Source organism: Nicotiana sylvestris, chromosome 10 (genome assembly GCF_000393655.2).
Source record: "Nicotiana sylvestris chromosome 10, ASM39365v2, whole genome shotgun sequence".
Taxonomy (NCBI): Eukaryota; Viridiplantae; Streptophyta; class Magnoliopsida; order Solanales; family Solanaceae; genus Nicotiana; species Nicotiana sylvestris.
The window spans coordinates 3,840,285-3,844,003 of record NC_091066.1 but is presented as its reverse complement, the minus strand read 5'-3'; the positions used below and the strand labels follow the sequence as shown (position 1 = coordinate 3,844,003).

The 3,719-nt window shown below is 39.2% G+C and overlaps 1 protein-coding gene across 1 annotated transcript; it reads right to left on the bottom strand.

The window, feature by feature from the left end:
• Positions 1-396: 396 nt before the first annotated feature.
• On the bottom strand, positions 397-2,416 carry LOC138878941 (uncharacterized). The gene is made up of 5 exons (XM_070158506.1): positions 2,243-2,416; positions 1,655-1,813; positions 1,508-1,603; positions 868-1,326; positions 397-720 (listed from the first exon to the last, which is right to left on the bottom strand). Exons 1-5 carry the CDS (start codon positions 2,414-2,416, stop codon positions 397-399), a joined length of 1,212 nt encoding a protein of 403 aa, XP_070014607.1.
• Positions 2,417-3,719: the final 1,303 nt, after the last annotated feature.

Genomic DNA, 3,719 nt, shown 5'->3' with positions numbered 1-3,719 from the left:
CTTTTATTGTAGACTTTCTGGCCTTTTCTTTGTGGGGAGTATCCTAGAAGGATTCCTTCATCGGCTTTTGCATTAAGCTTCCCAAGCTGGTCCTTCCCGTGGTTGAGAACATGGTATTTTCATTCAAAAGGTTCTCAGATGAGTTGTCTTTGGTTTTTCTTCCATTTGGCAGCTCATAGTGAGTTTTGTTTAGGAGGGACCTGATCATACACCTGTTCACCAAGTAGCAAGCAGTGTTTATTGCTTTTGTCTAGAAAGTTTTTGGCGATTCCACTGTCAATGTGCATTGTCCATGCCATATCTTCCAGAGTTCTGCTTCATCATCAACTGACTTCAAGCATCTCATATCACCAGCTTGTAGAAGTTCAAAGTCAGCGCATAGATGTTCTTGTTTCTTTAGGCCTCTAAGACCACTTTGCTAGTTACCAGATTGGTAACAGTGCAACCTTTCGATAAGAACTCTGCTTTGTTCCCTTTATCATAAATTTGAGAAACACTCATGATATTATACTTCAGGCCATCCATATAGTACACATTCTGAATTGAGTGACAAAGAGATTTTCCAACCTTTCCAATACTGAGAATGTACCCCCTTTTTAAAAAAAATACATTCCCTTCCTGCAGGGCTTTCAGTGAGAAGAAATCCATGGTTCTTCTAGTCACATGCTTTGAGCATCCACTGTCCATGGTCCATTGCAATCCGCTTCCTCTCATTGTTCCCTGCACATGCAAATTATGGGTTACATTTAGGAACCCAAACTAGTTTGGTCCCTTGTTATGAGAAAATGGATGGATAAGGGCTTTTCTAGTCCATGCAGGCAGCATTCGTTTCTTGCAAGTGGTATGTGGTCTCTTTTTAGTAGTCACTTTGTTTTTCTGAACAGATTGAACCCTAGCCTGACAGTATTCTTTAAAGTGCCCATTGTTCCCACAGTGGGTACACAACAAGTTATGAGGAACAGTGACGTACTTGCTATGAGGGTTGTAAGGAGTTTTCTCCCTTTGGAACCCGATTCCCTGGCTGTTTCCGCTATTGTTGAGATACATGGCAGTGACAGCATTTGAGTACCAGGTCCACTTTAGAGATTTCTCAAGATCAATTTTTACTTTCTCCAATTCAGCTTGAAGTTGCCGATTTTTCTCAAGTTCACCGCATAAACTAGTTTTCACATCAGTTAATTCCTTTTCAAGCTTGATGTGTATCTCAGTAGCTACTTCCTTCCCTTTCCCAAGACTCACAGTCCTATGTTCTCTATTGATCCCCTCAATGATTTCCTCTAGGTCATTGATTATTACTAAAAAGCTCATCCATCTCTTGCTCAATAGCTGCAATATTTTCTTCTAGAGTGTGTTTCTCATTGCCAAGACCATCTATTGTTTCCTTCAAGTCAACAACCACTACCATCATGTCATCTCTCTCATTTTCTACACTAGTTATTTTTTCATTCAGAACTTCCTTTTTTTTTTCCAGGGTTAGTTATGGTCTCATTAGGTCTACTACACAGACCACCAGATCATCTCTAGTTTGTTCAGCTTCTCCTAGTTCTGTGGTCAGGATCTCCTTATCAGTAGCATCAATTAGAACGTTTGCTAATGACCTTATCTTTTTAGTAGAGTAGGATTTTAGATTTCACTAAACATCCCTGAAATTTACCTCATCATCTTCATCTTCTTCATCATCATCAGACTGAGCCATCAGCGCAAACAGTGAGTCATACTTCATTGCTTTAGTTTCCACTACCATCATGGAGTTGTTTTCTGCATCTGGTTCCCTTTCTAATTCACTAGAGGAGTCTCCCCAAGCAGCAAGAGTCTGCTTCACAATATTGTCAGTTGCACGTTTTTAACTGAATCGTTTGTCTGGAACCAGGTTCCTTTTTGCTGCTTTATCAAGGTTTTGTTTGTATTGCTCATGTTTCGCAAGTGGACAGTCTTTGATGAAATACCCTGGCTTTCCGCACCTGTGACAAAGATCATTGTTTCTTGCCTTACTTGAATTGCCCCTCTTTGGTATACCACTATTCCTTCGAACCATTTTTTAAAATCTTTTAGTAAGATAGGCCATATCACTATCTTCTTCACTTGAGTCACTGCTTTCAGCCTTGAGTACCAGGTTTTTTTCCTTCTTTAGCTCTCACCTTTCACTGTCTTTCTTTCTTTTCATCTCGTATGTCTTCAAATTACCAATTAGTGCATCCATGGTTAGAGTTTATAGATCTTTAGCTTCAGTGATGGCATTTACCTTACTTTCCCAAGAACTAGGTAGAACACTAAGGATTTTTCTTACAAGCTTGTTTCTAGGAATAACATCTCCAAGTGAGTGAAGCTCATTTACGATGGATGTGAATCTAGTGTGCATATCCTGTATAGATTCATCATCCTTCATCCTGAAGAGCTCATACTCTGTGGTGAGCATGTCAATCTTGTACTATTTAACCTGAGTAGTTCCTTCGTGTACAGTTTGAAATGCTTTCCATATTTCTTTGGCAATATCGCAAACTGAACTCTATTGTACTCATCGAGTCCTATACCACATACCAAGATTTTCTTGGCGCTATAGTTCTTTTTTATGGCTTTTCAGTCAATATCACTATACTCCTTTCTGTCTTTTGGCACCATTGGTCCAGTTTCTTCAAGCTTCTTCATAGGAACATGTAGACCATCACCGATGATGTCCCACAGTTTTGAATCTTCAACCATTATAAAATCATACATGCGGGTCTTCCACTAATCGTAGTACTGACCATTGAATATATGAGGTCTGTAGGTTGATTGTCGTTCCTCAAATTTAGGTGGAGCAACCATTGAGATCCTTTTTAGGTGTTAACCTTTTAGAAAGAACCCGCTTTGATACCAATTGATAGATTATATGAGTCCACCAAACTATAGAGCACTTGATCCTTTATGAGTTTCTACTGAGAATACTTATGAAGCAGTAAGTAAAAGAAACAAGGGATTTTTTATGTTGAAACATCCCACACAAGGGGACAAAAACCACGACCTACACTTGTAGACTTTCAACTTCACTAACTTGTAATCTCACACCAGTGACTTCAATGTCGGATGAACACTTTAATACTTGAGAGAATACCACTAAATGCCCAAGTCAAAAATATTATGCCTTGCACCAGGTTGTTATACTACAAAAGACATCACAATGGTGATGTCAATTCTTGGTACATGTTTCTTCCCAATAAGAAGTAACTGTTGCATTGTCGCGTGTACAGTTGTGGACAGTCACCTTTTGTTGTTCGTTCCAGCTGTATAGTGGACTTGTAACTCGGTCAGAGAACCCTAAGGGACCGGTCCCTATTGTGTTCCTCTTTATAACTGTCGGACAATCACTTTCTGCTATTATGTTCCAATTGTACAGTTGACTTGTACTTCTGTCGGGGAACCCTAAGGGACCAGGTCCTTGTTGTGTTCTTCCTTTGTGGTTGTTCACTCATTTACTGGAGATGAGACTCGACATTGTTCATTTGAAATGTATACAGGTTCTCTATCTGGTTCTTAACAATAAGTTTGTTAGATCATCAAAACATACGAAGCATAAGGCAAAGACATTGAAAACCCATCAGGCCTATATCGGGTTCTAGAACCAAAATAAGGACCCGATATCAATAAAGTCAAATATTGGTCAAACCTTTTGATTCATTAAGCCTTTAACCTTTCAAATTTCAACAAAATGCGATAACTTGAGTTAGGGACTTTCGAATTTG